The 23,260-nt window shown below is 37.9% G+C and overlaps 2 protein-coding genes and 1 long non-coding RNA gene across 3 annotated transcripts; 1 reads left to right on the plus strand and 2 right to left on the minus strand.

Annotated features, from left to right (window-relative positions):
* Nucleotides 1-1,558: 1,558 nt before the first annotated feature.
* Nucleotides 1,559-2,591, minus strand: LOC121050374. The gene is made up of 4 exons (XR_005802788.1): nucleotides 2,244-2,591; nucleotides 2,077-2,150; nucleotides 1,904-1,964; nucleotides 1,559-1,756 (listed from the first exon to the last, which is right to left on the minus strand). It is a non-coding gene; the product is annotated as an uncharacterized LOC121050374 (long non-coding RNA).
* Nucleotides 2,592-10,116: 7,525 nt separating this feature from the next.
* LOC112176858 (receptor homology region, transmembrane domain- and RING domain-containing protein 2) lies at nucleotides 10,117-16,662 on the plus strand. Its single transcript, XM_024314960.2, has 4 exons — nucleotides 10,117-10,555; nucleotides 10,723-10,956; nucleotides 13,669-14,073; nucleotides 15,678-16,662. Exons 1-4 carry the CDS (start codon nucleotides 10,426-10,428, stop codon nucleotides 16,247-16,249), a joined length of 1,341 nt encoding a protein of 446 aa, XP_024170728.1. The 5' UTR covers nucleotides 10,117-10,425; the 3' UTR covers nucleotides 16,250-16,662.
* Nucleotides 16,663-17,624: 962 nt separating this feature from the next.
* On the minus strand, nucleotides 17,625-22,373 carry LOC112179812 (protein disulfide-isomerase 5-2). Its single transcript, XM_024318294.2, has 5 exons — nucleotides 22,076-22,373; nucleotides 21,840-21,943; nucleotides 21,372-21,742; nucleotides 20,310-20,617; nucleotides 17,625-18,120 (listed from the first exon to the last, which is right to left on the minus strand). Exons 1-5 carry the CDS (start codon nucleotides 22,286-22,288, stop codon nucleotides 17,806-17,808), a joined length of 1,311 nt encoding a protein of 436 aa, XP_024174062.1. The 5' UTR covers nucleotides 22,289-22,373; the 3' UTR covers nucleotides 17,625-17,805.
* Between the last annotated feature and the right edge of the window lie 887 nt (nucleotides 22,374-23,260).

A 23,260-nucleotide genomic window follows, 5' to 3' on the forward strand; every position in this document is an offset into this window, starting at 1 on the left:
ATAGTTTTGATATCTATCGTAGTCAATTAATAATTATCCTCCTCTGTCGCCGCTAGAATGTAGGCAATGATAAATTGCCTCTTAGAGTCTTGGACGTAATCTTCCTCTTAGATGTGGTAGGATATGCATGTATATATGTTCATATATCTTCACGAGGTCATTAATTGCATGCATATACATATAGCCCACGTAATCAATTTGGACCATGCAACTTGCACAATTAACTTGTGTGTGTGTGTGTGTGTGTGTGTGTGTGTTGACTGCCATCAAGCATGATTATGCCCTTCCTTTCTTGCTCCGCCATAAGACTTAATTGCATGGACCATCTTGAAGTAAAGGAGGACAACATGTTCGCCATGTTTAATTGCATATACACATCATATATACATATACATATATATATATATATATATATGTTCATTTTTGACCACATGCTTCCATATATATATATATAAATATATATATATATATATATATATATATATATATATATATATATATATTATAGCAAATTACCACTAACTACACTTTTAGTCTATAAATTACCATTAGCAGACCTGTTTTTTTTAATTCCCATTTGGCACTGTTCATGACCCATGAGGTACTGTTCATGGCCCATGCGGTCAGACTCCTTCATTTTTTGAATTATTTATATTGGTAAGTAATTTATGAATCTGCCCTTGTGAGTTTGATAATGTGAATTAACACTGCTGAATGTCAGTAACATTGTGAATAAATAATATTTCTATATTCCATCTTTGTTTTTCTTAGAAACAACTCATTTATTTAATAATTCCAAAAACTATTTATAAATATTACAATATGAAACTTGAACAATATATCATTTATTTCTGGCTTTGCTGCTTGCACATACAAGTTGCATTGAATTTCACCTCATCTCATAGTGAAGAAGTTCTCCAGCAGGATTTCCTGGAGTACTGACCCTCAGTAGTATATTGACCCCCAGTAGTATACTAGCCCCAGTAGTATACTGACCCTCAGTAGTGTACTGATCCCTAGTAGTATACTAGCCTGGCCTTCTTGCATTTGCTCACTTTAGCATTGCTTTCATTAGCTCCATCCTGCAAGTCAATCGACAATACAGAGCATAAGGGATGACAAAGTGTGCCCAAAAATGCTTTGGCGATTACAACTCTAATCCTTTCTCTTCAAAAATCATAGCATTCAAACACATAAAAACTGTCACTAAACTTAGAGCCTAATCTCTAAAGTTTCTTCTATTTCTTTCCAAGATAAAAATTGGAAAAGAAAAAAATGAAAGGAAGTAGAAGATACAAGCAGCAAAATTTGCAACTAATCCATGAACTTGCAAGAACTAAGAACCATAAGAAACTAACATAAACACAAACTAGAGCTACTGACCCTCAATATAAAACTAACAATCAGCCTATAGCTACTGACCTACAAACAAAATGTTGCTATGCCCTGCAGAAATAACAAATAAATTAGGATCAGTACAGCTCCACCAAATTGTAAAACAAATAAACAACACAAGGTCATTATAGCTTACCCATGCCAAAACCTGTGGCAACATGAGGCTAAAGGTACTGACCCTCAGAATTTCTCAAACATAAAGTGTATAAGATGTTGGCACCACTCACCACATCTTTGGATGATGGCGCATCATCAGTTGATCTATGTATGGAGTTATCACCATGTGAACCATGCCCATAACCATTCCTTCTAGAAAATGCTTCAACCGCACCTGAGAATCTATCTCGAAAATCTTGTCCCACTGAAGTATTCATATAATTAAAAATTAATTCAATCAAAGACTAAACCACAGATCCAAGACCAACAATTGAAGATATTGTAAACACCTATTTACATAAGTAAAGATTGATGCATTTCAAGCCTTGCTTGAAAACTTAAACTTACAAACCTGAAGGCGTTTCTGTTCTTTCTGCAGAAGGTCTAGGGTTCAAAGCTGGTTTTGCACTTGCCTGCTAGAAAGACATTCAAATGAAATAATGATCATTATCGATACAGATATACACACAAACAAAAAGGATATTATTTTCCTTTAGAGAAAACCCGAACAAATTAAGTACTTACTCGTGTTTTGGAACCGGAGCCAATTTGTGGATACTTCAGTATTGTCCAATCAAATACATAGTCAAATTGATAACCTGCAGCAATTACAAATTAGTAGCCCAATCATGTTTGTACATCTTTTTTATAAGATTCATCATTACAGATAATATCTAATGCATTATGCTAACCTTCGCAGCCTCCCTTCGCCGCCTCACTTCGCAGGCTTCACAGCCTCGCTTCGCAAGTTGCATCGCAGCCTTGCTTCACCTGATTGGCAGCCTCCCTTCGCAGGATTCGCAGCCTCCCTTCATCGGTTGCTTCGCTGCCTCGATCCGCCAGCTTCTTCGTCCCCTACCTTCGTCGGAGCCCTAGATCGATTTAGGGAGGATTTGGATTTTGGGATGGTTTCGATTTTGGAACCGTTCTGATTTTGGGAGAAATGGGTTATGTGAGTCTCAGTGGCATGTTTCATAATTTTCTTAATATTTGAGTGTTTTTTCTATAAAATGGGCTGACAGATTGTTTCAATTATTGGCCGCATGGGCTATTGGTTTTGGAGTCTGCTATTGGTAAATAGTAATGTCATTTTGTAGTTATTGGTAAAAAGCTCTATATATTAATAGATTCATGCAATTATGGATGAAAGCTTCATTAATTCACCTACCCTTCCTTAATTGATAAAGCCATGACATGCACGTAACTAAGAGGAGTCCTTGTTGATCTTTTGCCAAATATGTCCATTAGAATCCTAGCCAAACAAAATCATGGGGCCATCTTTAATGCAAAGATCTTTCCATGTGCTCCATCTTTGCAACCGACCAAACCACTATTAATTATCAAATATCTTGATTATTAATAGTAAACCGATAAGATCACGATTTGCCTTAAGATCACTTGGTCTTCAAGTTGGCTTTACTTAGCCTCTAAACAATATATTCCGAACTTATCAAAAATATATGGCTTGGGCCACAGATATTGGCCCAGATTTCTTCGAGTCCCCCTTGTTGGGAAAAAATGTTAATTTTGAGTTCAAACAGTTTCTATTCAAACGATAGATATATATTTAATGCATCTCTATTTTTTTTTTTTGTGAATTGCATTGCTATCGTATAAATATTTATATAATGCATGTTTTATCGGCTACATGCCATGGTATGAGCTTGACTTTGCGGATAGTAATGGAAATTAATGGCTTGTATTTGTTGCAAATGTAAATGATTGCATGTGGTACCTCTACAGTAGAAAGAATTGCCAACAACGTTTGTTGCCTATCGGAGACGTGGGGATATCATTTGTTGGGGGGTGGGAATGTTATGTGTAGCCGTGTAGGTGAATCCAAACCTCATAGGCACAAGGGTTCAGGCGAGTCTGTGCATGTACACAAAGAAGGGAATATCGATTATACCTATGTTGGTGATTCTGATATGGGATATTGATGGTCGTATAGTCAATTATACCGTTTCGGATGATTTGGACTTAGAGATCGCGCGGAGGATAAGATGACGCAAAATGGGTTGCGGAAGGGTGGAACAAGGGTTCATTATGAAGGATTGGAGTTTGAGGTGTGAGTGTTGCTTAGTGCTTGTGTGCGTTTTTTGCTTCACCTAATAAGTTATTGAGACATGAGTGTGTGAGGATGATTTTCCTCAATTGAGCGGTGGCAGCTCATCACTATGTTATTATTATTCTTGCAGGTAAGATTACTCTTCATTGAGATTCCAGGTGCAATGGGTGTGAGCTAAAGAAACTTGTGATTTCTCTTTTCTGTTGGTAATTTTCGAGACATGCTGGACTTTTTCCACTTTTCAATTTTTCTTTATAATAATGGGATCTACTTTGTGAGAAGCCCTGCAATTGTTATTTTGTCGAACTTAAGATTTGCTTGTAGACTTTTTATTTTTTATTTTTTTATTCTGGACGACAATGTAACTCCCCACCCTACCCTTGATGTCAGTGAGATTTAAACCCATGACCTCCACAGTATTAGTTAGGCTAGCTAACCAACATAACACGACTCACCGACTTTAGTTTTCTTGAATTTTCATAGAAGGATTTATGTTTCTTCTTGAAAATCACCGGAAAGTCATTTAAACCGTTACTAAATGATGAATTTATAAAGGGGAAAATTCTATTCAGTCCATGTACTATGACTTTGTCATTGTTTCAGTCTATGACATTCTAATTTAATCTGAAAAGTCTCTTATGTCACAATTTCCGTCTAATAGATCCTCATTGTTAAAATTCCGTCAAATTGGGCCATTAACTTGCTGACGTGGCAATCCATTCTACGTCACATCACTCCTCAGCACGATAGTGCTGAAACGTCCAATATAATCCTGATTCAAATTTGCTCACCACCAATATTTTTGTGGTGATACCACCACTCAATATAAAACTGTCATGTGTTATAAAACATAATTATAGTTAATCATGATGTTTTATTAAAAAAACATCGTGTTGAGGAGTGACCTCTGTTATTTCTCCTTTCATTTTTTTCCTTTTTAATTTCTTTTGTTGCGCTTTGTTTTTCTTTTCTTCCTACCTTCTTCTTCTTCTTCTTCTTCACACCCAAACCACCATAACCACCACCACCAAGCTCTCCCTCCCTCCCCCTCCCTCTCTCTCTTCACTAAAAGGAAATCTAGAAATGGGTCTTATCATCACTATCAGTAGATATGGGTCTTATCCCATCTTGATCGAACTCATCAGACCACCATCATCAAAATGGGTCTTACCCAGGATTTCACCAACATCGAGTTGCAAAAGTTCAATTTCATAGTAATCTCAATCAAAATCAAGGTTAATTTAGAAACCCAATTTGTGAATAATCAATTCAATCACTAAAAGAACATTGGATGTCAGTAGCAACACAACACAAACCCCAATTCCAAATCAATTTTCTCTGTTTTTTGGGAACCAAGAAGACCCCAAAATCCTCACTGATCAAAGCCAAAAATACCTAAAATCCAGATTCTAGTTTTGATTCTTTACAAAACCCAACTTGAATTTATACAAGCAGACGAATCAAAGAAGCAGAGAAAGTTGAGAGTTTGCCTGATAAAAAAGATGACATCTTGCCGAACCATAGAAGAACCAAAGTCAAAGATGACATGTTTACGAAATTTGAAGCTCGTCGGAGGAGAAGGAAGAGGCCAAGCTCTTCCCGACTTGGCCCAATTTGTTTATAGTGAGTTTTCATTTTCTGGAGATGGTGGTGGGATTAAGGTGAGTTGAATTTTCGATTGTTTCATAGATGCAAAAGATTGAATTTTTGATTTTGGGTATCCATTCGGGTTCGAGCACTGGATATCCAAGCCACAACCACAGCACAGGTCACCGTAGCCAAACCAACTCTTCCGCTATCCCTTTCGTTCTTACTTTCCCGAACAACGAGTTCCCAGTCACCACCTCCATCATCACTGTCACCGCAAACACCACATGCACATCCCCCAGATCCCTACCTTCACTACCACCAAAATCCTCACAAAACCCATAAATCCCGACACACAAAACTGCAATTCCACATTCAAGAACAAAAACTACATGCCCTTCCTTCTTTCCAAAATCGAAGCCCTAGAACCAGTAGTGTATGCCTGCTGCTGCCTACTCATCTTCTTCTTCCTACTTGCCTTCAATTCAATCCCAAATTGAAACCTCCTCTGGAGAAATTATGGATTGTGATGTTTTCTTGGCTACTTCCTTTGCTTCCTTCATTGGGTTCTCTTCGTTTGGTCTCATGGAATGACTTTGTTTCGGGTTCCGAAACAAGAGTGTCTTCTTCAGCTTTGAGGTTGGATTTGATGAGAGGAAGAGGAAGAAGAAGGGCTAGGTGATGAGGCCGATGTTTGGGTAAAGGAACAAGAGGCAGAAGAGATTGTAGCAAGAACTAAAAAGTTTTAACTAAGAGGGGAGGCTAGGGTTATTCTTGACATTTTAACATTCACCACGCTTACGTGGCGCTGAGTTGACGTTTACTTATCTGCCACATTAAGCAGTTAACGGATTATTTAGACGGCGATGACCTATTAGACGAAAATTGTGACCTCATTGACTTTTCAGACTAAATTAGAATGTCAGGGACTGAAACGATGACATAGCCATAGTACAGGGACTAAACATAATTTTCTCCAATTTATAAATAATGGAAATTCTCTTAGGGCATGTTTACTTACTTGGAAGGAAAGGGAATGATTACGGAGTAAAAAATTCCTGCGTTTACTAACACATGAAGAAATCGGAATGGATGTAGGTCCCACCTCCTTATCAGGAATCGATTCCTGAATACTCAGGAATTCGATTACGAAGGGGGGAGATGGGTTTAGGAATCATTCCTCCGGAATCAATACCGATTCCTTTCTTCTCCCATTCCACTTGACTCCGATTCATGATTATTTTCCATTCCAAGTAAGTAAACGTGCCATTAATTGTTTTACAATTTATTTTATCTTAATTTTATTCTCTCTCTTTTAATTCACGCTCTAACTCGAGAATATTCTTTATCTCAGAACGGGGCGTGACACTCTAATAATAATAATAATTACAACTGGATAGATGTAGCAAATACATCAAAATGAAAAATAACAGCAACAATATTAAAAGCAGCAAAGGGTAACCTAGCAAGGATACTAAGGAATGCGATAACGCATTCGATGAAGCACTAGACATAACTCAAGCTATGTAAAAAGTTACCAATGAAATGACCAACCATACTTCCATGCAAAAGAATACGTCGAACAGAGGGTAATCTTCTATCAATGTAACCGGTAGTATGACCGATCCATATTCCACACAAATTAATGTGTTGAATAAAGAGAATTTTTCTACTTAACCGAAGAACCAAATCCAAAGCATAGCAAAAAGTAAAGCCCATAAATCTCCTGGATCCTAAATATGAATCCAAATAGCAGCAAGCCCATACACCTCTTCCATATCAAAGGCCTAAGACCAATTGAATTTTCTTCAGGCACCCCAGCAGACTCTAGGCACTCATTAGACCATGGTAACCTTCTGTGGAGCCTTACGTTCATTCCACCAGCACTTGCGCTTAATTGCACACTGCCGTCACTTACTGGTGCCTGACTGCTGTACCATCGTTGCTTGCTGTCTGCGCCACCGTTACTCACCGAAAGGAATCTTCTGAACAGAACCCCTGCTAAAATGATTTGTTAAGTCATGAACGCTAGAATCCGATACAGGTTATTGTGCCAATTTACCTATGATCATGGTCGAAGAATGACCTATCTCGATCCCCTCATCCAACCTCTACACCACTAAACCAAAGCCGATGTCCGTCATTGACTTCAGACACGCTCGGATTGGTCAAAGCCAGCCAACATTTAGCACTGTCTCGATCTGGAAAGGTTGCACCACAACCTCATCCCCTCACGAAACAAGAAGGCTAAGGTTAGATTAGATTTGAAAGATATGGATTGGCGTAGACAAAAACCATGGTCTGAGAACAACATAAGCCGTGTGCAAAAGAGTCGGCACCGAAATCAGTACCGAAAAGGGTTATCCATTGATGATGGAGGAAGGTTATGAGACGCCAAAAGCAGCACTATCGCAACCCTAGTAGAGAAAGCCCGCCATGTAGTTTCATTATGTCTATTACAGGCTATACTTAAATTCTCTTCAAATTGAAAAGGAAGGCAATGAAAAGTTTCTATTAGAAAAATAATATTTTAATAAATTTTCATGAGTCGAGTTTAACAAATTCAATTTACTCACGAGCTTGACAATAATTTGAATATATGATCATGGTCATGGTCAAAGAATGACCCATCTCGATCCCCTCATCCAGCCTCTACACCACTAAACCAAAGCCGATGTCAGTCATTGACTTCAGACATGCTCGGATTGGTCAAAGCCAGCCAACATTTAGCACTATCTCTATCTGGAAAGGTTGCACCACAACCTCATCCGCCCATGAAACATGAAGGCTAAGGTTAGATTAGATTTGAAAGATATGGATTGGCGCAGACAAAAACCATGGTCTGAGAACAACATAAGCCGTGTGCAAAAGAGCCGGCATTGAAATCAGTACCGAAAAGGGTTATCCATTGATGATGGAGGAAGGTTATGAGACGACGAAAGCGGCACTATCGCAACCCTAGCAGAGAAAGCCCGCCATGTAGTTTCATTATGTCTATTACAGGTTATATACTTAAATTCTATTCAAATTGAAAAGGTAGGCAATGAAAAGTTTCTATTAGAAAAATAATATATTAATAAATTTTCATGAGTCGAGTTTACCCCCCTCCCCCCAAGAGAAGAAAATAACCAACCAACTAGAGACATTCTAAAAATTATTTTGATAAAAAGTACTAATGTTATTTATAACAATTAACAAAGAATTTTGCATAAGCTTTTGAAGAAAACAATACGGATTGTTTTGAAGTTTTTTAAATTTGTTTCCAAATTTTTATAGTGCGATTGTGATCTTTTGTTTTTTGAACCCTTAAGATTTAAGGATAATGACAATTTACACTTGGGGTTAATTAACCCCATTTATCCAAACACTATAAGAAATTGCCCACTTACACAATATCTTATATATATTTTACCCATTTACCCAATTAAGTATTTTTTATTGCTTTTTAGGACAAGTTTGCCCTCTCATTCTTTGTCACTTAGAGAGAAAAGTAATCGGAGACCTCGCGGGACTCCGGTGACCGGATTCCGGCTTCCTATTTTATTGCCCCTAATAATACCTAGTAATCAAATTATTGCCCCCCCCAGTAATCGTATTATTGCCTCCTAGTAATCATATTATTGCCCTCCAATAATCGTATTATTTTCCCCCAATAATCATATTAATGCCCTCCCAGTAATCGTATTATTACCCCCCAATAATCAGATTATTGCCCCTTAATTTTTTTTTTCTGTTTTCTTTTTTGTTTCCTTCTGGGCATTTTGCCCCAATTTTACCAAAAAATAAAATAAAAATTGATTTGGGCACCTAGAAAATGCTCTGGGCACCCACATCTTCTTCTTCTCCCATCTTCAACTTCGATGGTTGCAGACCTGCCTTCTTCAAGGCTTGAATTCACCATCTTATACATTCAATCCATCATAATCAATTTCAAATGGAAAATCCAAAACGCAGGCCAAAATCAAAATCAAAATCAGGATCCGGAAATCTCTCTCTCTGGTTCTGCACGTTTTCCAATCTAGACTGGGACCAGCGAGTCGTTGAGGCCGATTAGGATCTGGACCGAGTCGTCGAGACCAATTCCGATCTGGATCACCACTAGGAAACCCTAAATCCGGGGGAGAAGAGCCGTCTAATCCAAGGAGATAATTCAGGAGGCCGTAATCAAACTTGGAGGCCGTCGTGGCCTGATTCATCGGAAGCCTGGTTAGCCGGAGGCCTGGGTCGAGCGTCAGTGAGAGAGAGAGAGAGAGAGAGAGAGAGAGAGAGAGAGAGAGAGAGAGAGAGAGAGAGAGAGAGAGAGAGAGAGAGAGAGAGAGAGAGAGAGAGAGAGAGAGAAGCTGTCGCGGTCTGATTCGCCGGAGGCTTGGTTCGATGGAGGCCTGGTTCGAGCGTTAGTGACAGTGAGAGGGAGGCCGAAGACGGGAGGGGAGAGAGAATAGATCGACGACGGGAGGGGAGAGAGAATAGATCGACGACGGGAGGGGAGAGAGAGATGAGTGTAATTTATTAATTAAAATGAGGGCAATGCTGTCAACAAATGTTAGATTGGATAAATGGAAGTAAAAAACTCTTAGTGGAGTGAGTGAGTAATTTTTAGACAAAAATTGTGTAAATGATCATTATCTCTGAGATTTAAATCCTAATTCCACTGCTATACCAAATACGAATCAAACTCGAGGCGTATCAAACTTGTTTACAACTCGGCCCCACAATTCATACAACGGATAACTCAAGACTCACACAGCCTCGTGGGGGTTCAATCAGTTTGATGGATGACGACTATATGGTCAATAGTTAAACCAAATTTAGACAAAGTTAAACTGAAATTGGTGCTTGTGAGTCAACCCCAAACTTTAGTTTTTGTTTTATTGTCTATCAAAAAAACAAAAGATAATATCAGTGGGGAAAGGATGTTGGTCGAAACAAAAAAACAAAGGGAGAGAAAGATATAGAGCGAGTAATTGGAGTTCATATCAACCCCTTTCATATATCGCTCGTTATCTCTCCTATTTATTAGTAGAAATTACGAGTCCATCAAAAGCATCAAACCCACAAAAGATTCATATCCTCTTAGGATGGAAGCGGATGTTGTAATTATTGTTAGTTCTGAGGGATATATATTATAATATAATAGTTTGGGTTTCTCTGTCTTTTTCTCCATAATCACTTAGATAGATAGGTTTAATCACAAGTTGTCGTGTTTTTGTTTTGGATTGATGGGCACAATGAATCTGGTCGTGGTTTTGACGGTGCTTCTCTTTGGCAAGTTTTGCATGGCGGATGCCAATGTGGTCTTGATTGGGAGCAACGTCACCCTCTCTTTCGAGGACGTTGAAGCTAATTTTGGTGAGTGGAATTGTTCTGGGTTTCTTGTTTTATGGTTAAATTCTGAGAATTTTGGCGAAAGAAGAGAGATTGGTGTTTTGGGTTATCATTATTTACTTAGTTAAGTGCTTTTTTAAGGGTGTGTGTGTGTTTTTGTATGATGTTTATGTGTTTGTTGATTTGTTCAGCTCCGGCAGTTAGGGGTTCTGGGGAGTGTGGAGTGTTGTATTTGGCTGAGCCGATTGATGCATGCTCGACATTGACTAAGAAAGCCGGACCGGGCACGAATTATAGCTCCCCTTTTGTGTTGATTATAAGAGGAGGGGGTTGCAGTTTTGAGGAGAAAGTTAGGAGAGCTCAAGAGGCTGGGTTCAAAGCTGCAATTGTCTATGACAATGAAGACGACGGCGTCTTGGTTTCAAGTAATGACCTTTCTTCTATAAACTTTTTTATGCATAGTGTTTTAATTTGTGTGAAGTTCAGTGTTTGTGTTGCAATTACTGATCCATGAAGTTAAGATTCAATTGAAGATGTATGCAATGCAGGAGTCTGTCCATGCGTGCTTCTTGTTGGGTTTGGTAAGTGCGATTTGTTAGGTGCTTGAGTTGTTTTGTGTAGGTATGAAATGTTTCTGCTTTACTCTTTCATTCGTCTAGGAAGTTAGAACCTATGTTTTGCTAATTAGCTTAGGGAAAATAGATTATGATGCTGAGTTTAGTGGTGAAGCATCAGTCTAGAATCCATATCTTATTAGTTTAGCTTATTTCCGTAGAACCGGGGTTATGCCGGAAGAATAATAATTGAGGAGGAGTTGGAGGAGTGTACTACACGTTTAATGCTATTTGGAGGAGGTATGACTGGTCCCATCAAGATCTCACAAGATAATTGTGATTTCATGCAATTCCTATGTCAGTTATTTAAGCAGCCAACTTTGCTTCTTTTCAGCCTTTTAGAACTTTCTTCCCAAAGTTAAGCATGTCTGATCTCATGCATGTCAGTTATTTAAGAGCCAACTTTGCTTCTTTTCAGCCTTTTAGTCCAATCTGAAAAGCAAATTTTCTTCCCAAAGTTAAGGTTTTGTCTTGGTTAGTGGCTCATGACAGAGGTCAACATGTCTGATCTCGTGTATGTTTCTTCATATCGGAACATTTTGTGAAGATGGGAAGATTTGTAAACCATGTTTTTCTGCACTGTTCGCAGCATTATGAACAAAGTTATTCCCCCGGGGGGGGGGGGGGGGGGGGGTGGGGAGATGGGGGTTTGGCTTCAGAAAAACCTTGAATGAGCAGGAGTTGGGTGAGCTTTCTGCAAATCTAACACTATTGGGGGAGGTTTGATTGGTCACATCAAGTACCAACAGGAGCATCTAGTTACTGGAAGGCTCGGGTGTGTTTTGAAGTCCTCTGTCAGTTCATTGAGCAACAAACCTGAATTTGCTCTTCTTCAGCTTTAATCGTTTAATGAGGAACAAAGTCTTTCATTGTTAGTGGTCATATGGAAAGACCAATCCCAAATGTCTGAAGAAACTGAAGCCTGAAAAGATGTCGATAATGGAACTTTGTGCCTTAGATAAGAAGGGTTGTTTTCCTTTGGCAGCTTATTTCATCCTTTTAGTCAAATCTTGAAATGTTTCTCCAAAAGCTCAGTCCTTGTCTTGGCCTCATGGCGACAGAAGTATGTGTGACATTTTCAAAGAAGACCTTATTCATGTTTGTGGATTTCACTGGGTCTCTAATGTTTCTAGATGACTCTGGATATGATTCCCTTGGAACTGAAAACAGCTCTGCAGGACAGAATAAGTAAACTTTTAGGGACCCTTTATCAAAACCCAGATTAGACGAGTGGCACGCTAGTTATGTTACTTTCTAACAGGGTGAGGGGAATATAAATATTTTTGATCACCTATATATATGGGTAGGTTTGGGTTGGATTTATCAGGTTTAGAAAACCTCGGACTAATGTTAAACCAACTGTGTTGGGTTGCTTCAGGTATTACCCAGATTAAATCTAGAATTGGGCAGACCTGGTTGGTTCGAACAGGCTGAGTGGCTTAAATTTCCTCCCCATTTCTCTAATGAAAAAAAGAAAAAAAGAAAGTTAAATGGCCCTCTCCTAATTCATCTACTAGCACAAGATCAAGTTTTCACAAAAATCAAACTACATGGTACATCCAAATGGGTTTAATAAAATGCATCTTTTAATATGCAGTGTAAAAAGTAACAAACATTCATTTTCGTTGGTCTCTTTTTTTATTTCTAATTGTTTTCTCTCTCTCTCTCTCTCTCTCTCTCTGTGTGGCTGGAGAAGCATTCCTTTTCATTTATTTGAATTAAAATATATTGGTAACATTCTGTAGTTAGTTTTTAGCTAGTACAACGTGCATGGCTTGATGAAAAAATGAAAATTGCCTGTTATTGTATCAGTCTTTCAGATTGTAAGACTGCATATTTATTTTAGACAGATTTTTTGATTAAATGTTGCACCTGGAAATTCAGTTTCACGTATCATATTATAATGCATGGTTATTTCCATAGTATTTTATTTCCTTGCATACCTTTTTGCATTGTGTTAATCATTCCAGGTAAAATTGTGTCTGCTGGCATTATGGATCCCTGAAATAATTTTTCATTAGAACATAATTTCACTTGAAGGTTCAATAATGAAGAGTGGAATATCAGTTTCAAGGGAAACTTGTTACTACTGTACCACATAGTGTCTCAGTCTGATTTTTTTTTTTTTTTTTGGGTGAGACTGTTAGATTTCTTGTTTTTTAGTGGATTTGTAAAGTAGAATGTTGGTGTTCTTTTCCTGTTGCGATAATGGTCGGTTTACTGAATAAGTTGATTGGAAGCTCTTTTCTGATACTGTAAATTGCACATCTTCATCCAATCTAGTCGTATTGTAGAAATGTTCAACCTTCTGCAAGTTAAAAATAAGTATATGCGGTAGTGGAATGTGAACACTCTTTTATCTTTTTGGTATGAGTCATGCGGTGTCCATGTGTGTATTTGTAGTTTCTGTTCTACTTCTGTCTACTGTTTTGTTCTCCCAGGTTGAAGTTTCAAATTCTTTATCTATGCATTACCTTTTGTCACTTTTAGAAAGTACAACTAACATTTATGTGGAAATTACAGTGGCAGGAAGTTCAGCTGGTATAAAAATACATGCAGTTTTTGTTTCAAAAGCTTCTGGGGAAATTCTCAAAATGTACACTGGACTCACTAACATGGAGGTGTGGCTAATTGCAAGCTTTGAGAACTCAGCATGGTCTATCATGGCAATCTCCTTCATTTCCTTGCTCGCCATGTCTGCAGTATTGGCTACTTGCTTTTTCGTTCGCAGACATCGCATAAGACGAGAAAGGCCTCAAGCTTCTCGGGTCCGAGAATTTCATGGGATGAGCAGTAGATTAGTAAAAGCAATGCCAAGTTTGATATTTACTGCCGTTTTAGAGGACAACTGCACTTCAGTAACATGTGCAATATGCCTTGAGGACTACAGTGTTGGAGAGAAACTTAGGATTCTGCCTTGTTGTCACAGTAAGTTTGCTCTTTTTCTCTTTTTTTTTTTTTTTCCCCCGCCCATATTGTCGTTTGAGGAGCTGTTTTGTTTAATTTGGTGGCATGGTGTTTTTACCATTAGCTTTTTGAGATATATGATAATGCCCTGCCCAGGAATGCTGATATTTTTTAGGTACGGTTTACTAGGCACATTGAGACCAGTCAAGATATAGGTGGTGATTTAGAAATTGGTGATCATTCATAAAGTATTTTTATTTATTAAAATGTGACCTACTCAAATGGCGGGGTTCCACAAGTTGCCTCCTGTTTAATTTATCTACTAGATAATGTGTACCATTTCTGAAACTTATTTATTAGAGGAAGAAAGAGCTAATTTGCCGTATCGAAGACTAAATTTTGCTTATGTATAGTTGCTTGAAGTACTGAATGGAGGGACTTTATAACAGGTAAACTTGGGTTTGGTATGGTGCAACAAGCCCTTCTGTCTAAAACTTCTGGTGAAATAAAATGATTGGCAATGATGCTTTGTTATTGACATGAAGTTGCATACTGAAATAAGTAGCATCTACAAGCTTTCCGGGACTAAGTGGGCCCTCTAGCCAACTTCACTTTGGTTGTAGTTAGTTTGGAGTTTTAGTGGCTTGCTTATTCTTTATTTGGCCTTTATTTGGCTTGTTTGATTTGTATATTATCTGATTTGGGGGATCATTGTTTTGTGTCTAGGTTTTTTTTTTTTATTATTTTTTTTTTTTTTGGTACTTGGTGGTATGTATGTTTTTCTAAGCATTTGTCAAGGGCTATGAACACTCAACTATAAGTCATCATGGGCTAGGATGGTAGGACGCGCTTAATCTTAGTTCTCTTTTTTTTAGACTTTGGATGGATTTTTTCTTTCCTTTAAGATTAGACTGTACCGTTCTCGTGGGTCTCTTTGCCCTATAGTTCACTTATCAACCCTCGTCTTCTCTTTGTTATTGCTGGGATATCCTTTTAAATTGTATTTTTGCACTGCTATAACAGCTTTGTATGCTTCTTTCCTCTACCAAGAAATGCCCAAATTGTGTCCTATATGATACAAGTGACAGTTCAGTATTATTGGAGTTGAATTTTTTTGTTTTTTATATTTTCATTGGAGTTTGATTTAATTGGGCATCCAGACCAAAAGAAAAGAAGATTTGATAAGGCATAGTTCCTAATCTCTAATAGAATTCTGATAATATGAATCTTGATATTGCGTGTATTGAAACGTGAGTTTCTATATGCTGAAAACTCATGTCCCTTTCAAGTAAGATGTAGTAAATGGTGAGAAGTTATAAATGTCAAGTAGCTGTTGGAAACAAATTTAGCTCTCCCACCTTGGTGACCTTGTATGGGTGACTGCAACTTCAGAATATGTTCAATGTTGAAATTTAACTTTCTGTCTTTAGTATTAGAGCAGAATAAAAGGGATTCGCTCCCAACTCACCCAAATCCCCCTAGTCTTTTACTGTGATTTGAATGAGACATGCTCCACAGGTTGTTTACTTATATTACTTTAAATGTGACTCTCTGAATATACAGTTTTGATAGTTTATTATTTATTTGAATAGCATATCTCAATGTAATAACTTTGGGTGTTGCAGAGTTTCATGCTGTCTGTGTGGACTCTTGGCTTACTTCATGGAGAACCTTTTGCCCAGTTTGCAAGCGTGATGCAAGAGCCAACATGAGTGATCTACCAGCTTCAGAATCGACACCATTGCTTTCACCCGGCCCATCCTCTGTGGCCTCGTCTGTACTGTCATCTAGGAGATCATCACTAGCATCATCTTCAGCCATTCAGATAGTACCAGAATCATCAAGGTCTCCTTATGTTTCTCATCCTCACTCTCTTTCTAGCACATACATCCAGCAGTCTCTTAGGTCCTCCTTCCGCCAGTCCCCTTCTATGAGTGTAAGCCGAAGCTCAGTAGACCTGCGGAATTCCTCATCCCAAAGGTCTCATGCTTCCTATTTTATTTCTCCCCACTCCTCGTACTACCCATCTTTATCACCACTGAACTCGAGATATCTGACTGTACCCATTCCAAGCGCAAGCAATGCTTCACCAAGTTTCTTGAGTTCTTCCAGTCATCAACAGCATCCACTACATTGTAGTGAGTCAGCAGCAACCTTTTCTCCTTTTGCTTCTGCTCATTCTCTTCCTGAATGCTGATTCCAAATTGTCCATATAGTTGAGTTCCTTGGGTACATGCTGCCAAGTCATAAGAGGGAGGTAAATGAAGATGTTTTCACCACTTTGACTTCAAATCACTAGTTGCAATATCATGATTGGGCTCATCTCATGTGGATGCTTGCTATCTGATCGATATGCCCGAGAAATGTGTCTTCATGCTACCTCACATGTATATTATAGCATAAGGTTGTCTATAATTCTGATATGCAAGAATGTATATGGGGTTCAGCATCTAACGTTTATCGTGTGAGAAAGTCAGACTGCATTCTGTGCTGTATTGTGATCAATATTTGCGTTTGATTTTGGCATTGGTGAGATATTATTGACCACGACTTTGAGCTGTGTACAAATAAAGCTTAATGGAAATGCTAGTTTTTGCTTGATTTTGTTGATGAACAAGTTTTTGCATACCTTTATCCCTTGGACCAACTCCAAGCTTGCTAATTCCTTCAATTACTGCTTTTGCATCACTCTCTACTTGGATGCAGATCATAAGAGAAATCCTACCACGTACGATTCCCTTCGATCTGTAGTTCTGTGCTATTTGGTACCCTTTTGAAGATGTGATACTATTCATAGCTACATGCCCATCTAGCAAATGGAACAGTGAGATCATATGCAGTTATAAAAGCTCTCCTCTCTGTTGAAAAATAAAATACAAGGTAAATATCAGTGATATTGGTTCGGTTATATTGTCAAGCTTAAACATTCCGAGTACCAGGCCACTGAAAACTTGGGGAGTCACAAATGGGCAGTATGATGATGGTTTTGATGAAAGGTGGTTTTCCATTCTAATATAGAGGATGCTGATCAGCATTGCTAAATACTTTAAATTTTATAGTTGATTATCGGATTCAGGGATGGAGTTATTGGATAAAATAATGAGACTACGAGAATGTTCCTATGAAATTGAAAGAACTGAACTGATTTTACCCCCAACCTGAACTTGAATTCAACCCAATTTATAAATCAAATCAATTCTCTTCGTCAGAATTTTCATATCGAGAACTTGACCCTGCAGCCAAATGTCGCCGCCTCGATTGGTTGACGCTGTTCCTGCCATCCGGCGACCCCCCAAAGGTCAGTCTCTCTGGTGCGCATTCTACTGGTACCTTCTTCTTAAAGATCTATGTACGTCTTGTTGATCTTATACTCATCCACCATTGTTGATTTGCAAAGACTTGTTGAATATTGAGTGTTATAAATCATTTCAACACCCCCTGTGAAATATATAAAATGGGCATATTCCAACCACTGTAGAACCAGAATCAAAGAGTGGAGAAAATAATTTTAAACATGATACATTTAGAAAATCTGTAATAGCCTAAATTTCTTGAGCATCACAACAATAACAGACAAAAAAAAAAGTCCGCTTATGAAATAAACACATCAGAGTGCAGAGGAATACATCATTCTCTACAAAATCATGGACATTTCACTCCATACTGATTTAGGCACACTCAGAATTAATTCTCATAGATCAGATTTTGACAGTACCCAATCAGATGTGATTAAACGAACCACAAAAGGCAACTCTAATCTTCCTTTTCTCCAGCTTTATGCTCACTGCTTTCAGCCTCGGCAGTAGAGCTTGTAGCATGATCAACCTTATCTCCCCTACCAACCCTGAGAGGTTCTTCCTCAGTGGCTTTTCTAATAAGAATTATCGTCGCTACCACAAAAACTAATATATACACAGTTCCAATCCCAATAAATGAAGATATAAAGGCAGTAAGCGACACACTGCCACCAACTTTTTCTTTAATCGTTCTTCCTTCCTTATATCCTTCAAGAAACTGCGAGACTTGAGATGCCTGATCTTCCCCGTCAATGCTTTCTGAGCCGTTGACCTGTTTGTAAATAAACATCAACAATCGCTACATGTAATGCATTTCTATAAAGCAGAACTGTCAAGAACACCCCAGTTCACTAAGAGAAGCAAGGCAATCTTAATGCAGAAAATGAAACAGGAATATCACAAATTAGTTTGACTTTGACCTACATTACTAAAGCCTTCAACTATCATCTGCAATTAACTTTAATTTGTTTAACTTCATTAGTATCTCAACAACAAAAGTAAACTAGACACATGACCTAGAACACATTCTAGGAAAAAGCGCCTTTTAGAACAAACACCACTATCAAACCGGGATAAATTTTTTAGTACTGATAAACATGAAACAAAACACAACTTCTGCCAATTTTCTGCTTTTGCTAATACTGACACTAATTGCTATAGGTTCACATAAAGAGATAGTAAAGGAGGATGCTATGGTTTCTCTATAAAAGTTCCTTTAATTTCTTAAAAAATAAAAAATAAAAATCACCAAGGAACTGAGAACTTCTGTAGAGAACACAATAGCACATAGTAATTTTACAGAAATCCTTAAATTGGTGTGGATTCGAAACGAGTTATTAGGTTCAAAGATGGTATATCAGCTCACTTTTACAAACCAGAGATAGCACGCAAATCTTGTTAGTACCAAGTGGGTTGGCTGCCAATATTATATGATGAAAGTTCAAACTGAAAGTGTTGCTCAATAATTAAGACCCAACTCAATTCTAAGACAAATGAAAGACATGTGAGACTTCTTCTCATTGTGATATAGAGAAAGAAATTTGCATGGAGCAATTAGAGAAGTTTAAAGCCAACGCAAAGAACATATAGTCTGCAAGTTGAAGAAGACTTTGTAATAACTAAAGCAGTCAGCAGAAATTTGGCACAAGTATCTGATGGTAGCTCCATCATGTTTCTTGTCCATATCATATTGGCACAGGGAATTGGCTAGATAGCAAGTTCATATAAGGGACTTGAGGTCGACCAAGCAAATCCTCAACAAAAATATCCTTCATGAGCTGTGTATTGAAAAAGTACCACAGCAACCAATATGGATTGCCAGATGCTTCATACTCAGTTCACAGCAGAATGAGAAAGAAAAGGATGAGAAAGGCTACTTATGCCTTAGCAGCAAGCTAGTTTGACATATGTGACATTGCGATGTAATGTATAAGACCTGACCTACAAGTTGTTGGTCTGATTCTTGCCCAATTTATACAAAGAGCATTAGAATTTCAAGAAGTGGATTCTCATTTATCTCAAGGACACTTCCAAAATATCCTTGTGTAACCATATACACAAAATGAAAATGTGAATGGAGATATTGGTTAACCTATGAAGTTTAGAATACATGGTCATGTTTGTAATTGAAACTACACAAATGTATTACTTTGTCGATTAAAAGACACTCTTCGCAGCCAACAAAGGTTGGAAGGAGAAGTTAAAGATGAAGAGACACCACAAATTTGGAAATTCTACAAATTGATTCATGTAAGGAAGAAGACCTTTGCTGTCTGCCCGTCTTCTATGAATATGTGCTTCTACAAGTGGTAAACCATCATTACAGGATGCACCTAGAAAAGTGGAAAAGCATCGCTAGACTCTTAGGTACAATTTATCTCCTCTACTCTAACTTTCTTATCTCATAGTGATTCAAAAATCAACTTTGACACTTGGAGAACCCACTTATAGTGAAAGCAATCCCTTGCGCATACAAGAGAGTGTTTGGTGGTTTAGGTTTTAGGCAAAAGACAAGTACAACCAGCTTGGTAAGATGTTCCAATGCCCTGAAAGGTACCCCAGATTTTGTTTACCTCTGGCTTTTTCTACAGTTTCCAGTAGTCACATATTTGTAATGTACTAGTATTTGGATTTATCCTTGTGGCCTTTTTTATTTATTTTATTATTTTATTTTTCTGTTTTTGAAAAGAAACAGCTTTTATGAAAACTCAAGAAAAGTACTAATGATCTTTTCCCATTCCCATTCACTTTGTGGTTTCTTGCTTAATTTTTCATTGTCTACTCATTCTATTCATACATGTGGGGAAAGAAAGGATTTAGGACTAAATAACCTGCACTCATGTTCTTTCACACAAAGCTATGATATATTCACAAGATAAGTACAACGTGTATAAACTTTCAGAGATGAATTTAGCATTTAGATATAAGAAAAATTATAAGTGTTTCTAATTAACTACTTACTGTTAAGTACTCCTCCATTCGATCCCAAACAACCATTTTTGGTAGTTTTGTCTTCTTGTTCGCTCCGAATGTTTCAGCAAAATCTTCCCATTGTTTGATCCCGACATAACCAAATACAAGGTCTCGATTGGCGGAAGCAGCAGATTTCAAAATCTTGATCAAGTTCTTTGACTTCTCTTCATCCTCATCCTCCACAATTGTCAACACAATTTTTCTTTCATCATCGTCCAATGATTTTAATGTGTCATAGTTGATGGGTATGGCCAAAGGTAACAAACTTTGTTTTATGAAATCTTCCAAAAATTCCTCTGCATATTCAAAACAAAAAGCTAAAGCCACAGCACTTGAAAGTAAAAAAGCGATTCTAAAACTTCTGGAATAAAGAATACTTTATGCAATCTAGAAGGGATTTGGAGTTCACACACTAAACTGTTACAAATTTAAAGACAGGGTCTTTGAAATTATTTCACTAGATTAGACTTATAATGAATCTGAGATAGAGCTAGGCAAAATATTTATGAGCCATATTTGAGCTTTAATTCATGACTGGTTATATACTAGCACTTGGCTCTAATCTTTCCCAGTGCCAGAAAAAGCCAACAGCCTCAACAAGTCAAACCAAAAAACTCAGGGTTGCTATAGATGAATGCAGTGAACAATGCAGAAAACACTTAAGGATGGTTCCTTTACAATTCAGATATAAACAGCTTGCCCATCCATAAAAACAGAAACTTAAAAAGTTAGTATGTTTAAAAATTAAAAGTGGAAAATTTCTGAAATTTTGTTCAAGTTTCTCCTAGCGGAAAATGGACCAGGAAGCTCATTCAAATATGAATAACAAGTATGAATTTAGGGATTGGAATTTGGTACAAGTGGAACTATAGCAACCACATGGACAAGTACTCTGAATCCTCAAACAATAAGGTGTAATGTTGTTAGGCACACTTAATAAATTGAACTGCATACGTATTTTAATATTCTGTATTGGTTGCATTGGAAGGGATTATATTTATACGTTTTTTTAGCAGTGAATTAGCAGTGATACACCAAAACTAAACCAACCTTCAAAGGGGCCGTAAAAGACGTGGCGCTCATCGTAACTTGGATGAAGGGATACCAAGGCAGGAACCTTGTCAAAATCATACAACATCATTAGATCCTCCGAGAAATCCTTTGCAACAGAAAACCAGGCCTTCCTTTTGTACTTCAATCCCAACTCAGATATCAGGGACTCATCCAAGCCAAAACCAACATAAACAGGGAAGAATGTGCCTGCTGCTCCAACAAAATCAGCAACAGCAGAGTCTGAATCAAGTAGGGTAACATCGGGAGCTGCGAATTTCTTGAGATAACTAACAAGCAAATCGGCTTTCCTCGGCCCTTTATACTCTTGGGGGACACCATGTATAAAGAGCTTCAGCGTAGGATATCCACTACATCAATCAAACAGCGAGAAAAAAAAAAAAATCAAAATCTGCAATGTACTAGTTTTAGTTTAAAGCTTTTGAATTTTGGGGTTGGGAAGCATACTCGACTCCATATTTGCGAGCTAGAGATGTGTACTTGTCAGCATTAACTTTCGCTATCACTATTGGGTTCTTCAATGAAGCAAGCTCCGGCGCAGCCGCATCCAACTAAATCCAACCAACCCATGAAAACAATAGGGTTTAAAAGTGGGTATTACCATTACATTACAAATCGAATTCTAATCATCAAAAATAATAATAATAATCCATGGATGATATCAGAGCAAAGCAATCAGAGACCTGAGGAGAGAGACGCTTGCAGTGGCCGCACCAGGGGGCGTGGAAGTCAACCAAGACCAAGTCCAGCGCTGAAATCGCCGATTCGAAGTTGGAATCGTCCAGCTCCAGCACCGTCCCGTCCGCCACCCACGACGACGATGACGACGCTGCCGCCCCCAATATAGCTGCTGCTGCTGACGTCAGCGCCCAGAACCACACCGTTAAGCCGCGCATCCTCTCTCGATTTCTTTTCCTCGTCTTTCACCAAAGACGCGAACTTTCTCAGTCTCTTTTCGTTTTTGATGAATTACAAAGTTTCAGTCTTAACTCTTAAGAGAGTTGTTCAGCCACTTTTTAAACCCCCACTTCCAAGGGCGTGTACGTCTTTTCGCCCCTCCAAGTGAAAGTTCTTTTTTCCATCTCTAACCGTCAAGGCGCGGTTTCTCCGTTTTGACTTTTCTTTTTGCCACTGATCAGGTCAAATCTAAGTTTTCTGGGATTCAATTATGTTCCGTTCTATTCATATATACTAGCCTTCTTGCACGCACGTGTGGAAAAAGGCGCGCTCGCGCGTGCGAATATGTTTTATCATTGAGCATGTTAATGTGATTTTCTACTGTTGATAAATTCATATTTGATTCAATTAATTTGGTTTACTCTTTTAACCCCATTTCAGTTTAGTTTCATAACAGAAAAAAAAATAAAAAAATTTATTGTGCGGAAGTTCTGTGCTCACGCGTGCATAGTATATTTTTTTAATTATTTGGCCGGTGTAATTTTGTTACCATTAAATGTCAACATTGACATGGTTAACAATCTGTTTTCATATATCTTTACACATATTGGCAGACGATAGACAAACACAAACTTAATCTTCTTTAATCTATTTTGATAATGGTCAAAGTGTCAAACGCGGGATACCTATTCTTGTCACGCCTGTGCGTGCGAATTATCTTTCCTATGAGTATGCCTACGAACGATTCTTACTTTTGTTTAATGTGCATGGTTGGTAATTTTATTATTTTATTATTTTTCTTGTATTTGTTTGTTTGTTTGTTTGTTTTTTTTTTTTTTTTGTATAATTGTACTTTGGTAATGTTTTATGTGGTTGTGTTCAAGTAAATCCAAAATATGTGTCTGCCCCAAACTCTAAGTTACTTGCTCTAGTTGAAATAAGGTTTATATTGCTCTGGTTGAAATAAGGTT

This window comes from Rosa chinensis, chromosome 7 (genome assembly GCF_002994745.2).
Source record: "Rosa chinensis cultivar Old Blush chromosome 7, RchiOBHm-V2, whole genome shotgun sequence".
Lineage (NCBI taxonomy): Eukaryota > Viridiplantae > Streptophyta > Magnoliopsida > Rosales > Rosaceae > Rosa > Rosa chinensis.